This window comes from Penaeus monodon, chromosome 34 (genome assembly GCF_015228065.2).
Source record: "Penaeus monodon isolate SGIC_2016 chromosome 34, NSTDA_Pmon_1, whole genome shotgun sequence".
In the NCBI taxonomy this organism is placed as follows: domain Eukaryota; kingdom Metazoa; phylum Arthropoda; class Malacostraca; order Decapoda; family Penaeidae; genus Penaeus; species Penaeus monodon.
Window position 1 is genome coordinate 2,884,800 of NC_051419.1, and position 1,045 is coordinate 2,885,844.

At 30.5% G+C, this 1,045-nt stretch overlaps 1 protein-coding gene across 1 annotated transcript in view; it reads right to left on the reverse strand.

Annotated features, from left to right (window-relative positions):
* Positions 1 to 1,045, reverse strand: part of LOC119594506 — a 17,236-nt gene that overhangs the window by 1,187 nt on the left and 15,004 nt on the right. Inside the window, exon 3 of the mRNA XM_037943535.1 lies at positions 861 to 908. Within this exon, the coding sequence (XP_037799463.1) occupies positions 861 to 908 (48 nt within the window). The remainder of the gene's footprint in view (positions 1 to 860; positions 909 to 1,045) is intronic.

Below are 1,045 nucleotides of genomic sequence, written 5' to 3' on the forward strand. Positions count from 1 at the left end.
ACTCATATTGGATAAACGCATGCATAGGATAAAGTGGATAAAGACACATGTGCTACAAACTGGATAATGGTATCAGTAGCCTGATAAATACACGTAGGATAAAGCGGATAAGGAAATGTACAAATCAAAGTGGATAGTGTATACAAAGCTCATATTGGATAAAGGCACATAGAATTAACTGGATAAAGACACACACAATACAGCGTGGTTACATATAGTACAATGTGGATAAAGACATAGGTAGATGGATAAACGCACATATAGATACACAGATACATAGAAGTGGATATAATTACAAATATATCAGAATGGATAGATGCGCACAGAGAGAGAAACAGAAGATAAAGTAGAGAGAGACATACAAAAGAAAAAACAACAACAGATATAAGGAGACAAACAAATATACCACAAACAAACACAAACAACGAGAAACAATGATAAAAGTAAACAAAAATCAAGCAAACACAGAGATACACAAATAATACAAAGACAAATACGAGCAACAACAAATAGCAAACAATTACAATAACAAACAAAAACGTAAACAAACACACATCAAAGACGCAAGGACCTGCAAACAAACACAAACAACGAGCGACGAATAATTATAAATGTAAACAAAAATACACAAACATACAGACATACAATAACATCACAAAGACAAAACAAATACAAAATTAAAAAAGGGACTTAAACAAAACAACACATGGCAAACAAATACAAAAATAAGCAAAACATAAAAACAAAACAAAACAAACAACAAACAAATGCAAAACCAAACAAAAACTTTAAACAAAGACAATCATCCACAAACAACAGTGAACAACAAACAAATACAAATGAAAACAAGAATCACATACCATTTTCTCCACAATTAATGACTCTGGAAGGAGGTCGGTTGTAAAATTCTGCGAAGTAAACAACAAAAAAAGTTATTTGTACAGTAAGAATAAATATAAGTAACGATATAGAAAACATGAATAATAATGATACGATGAAATATATCACTGTAAAAAAAATATCAGAGTGTAACAGTAATGTCTTT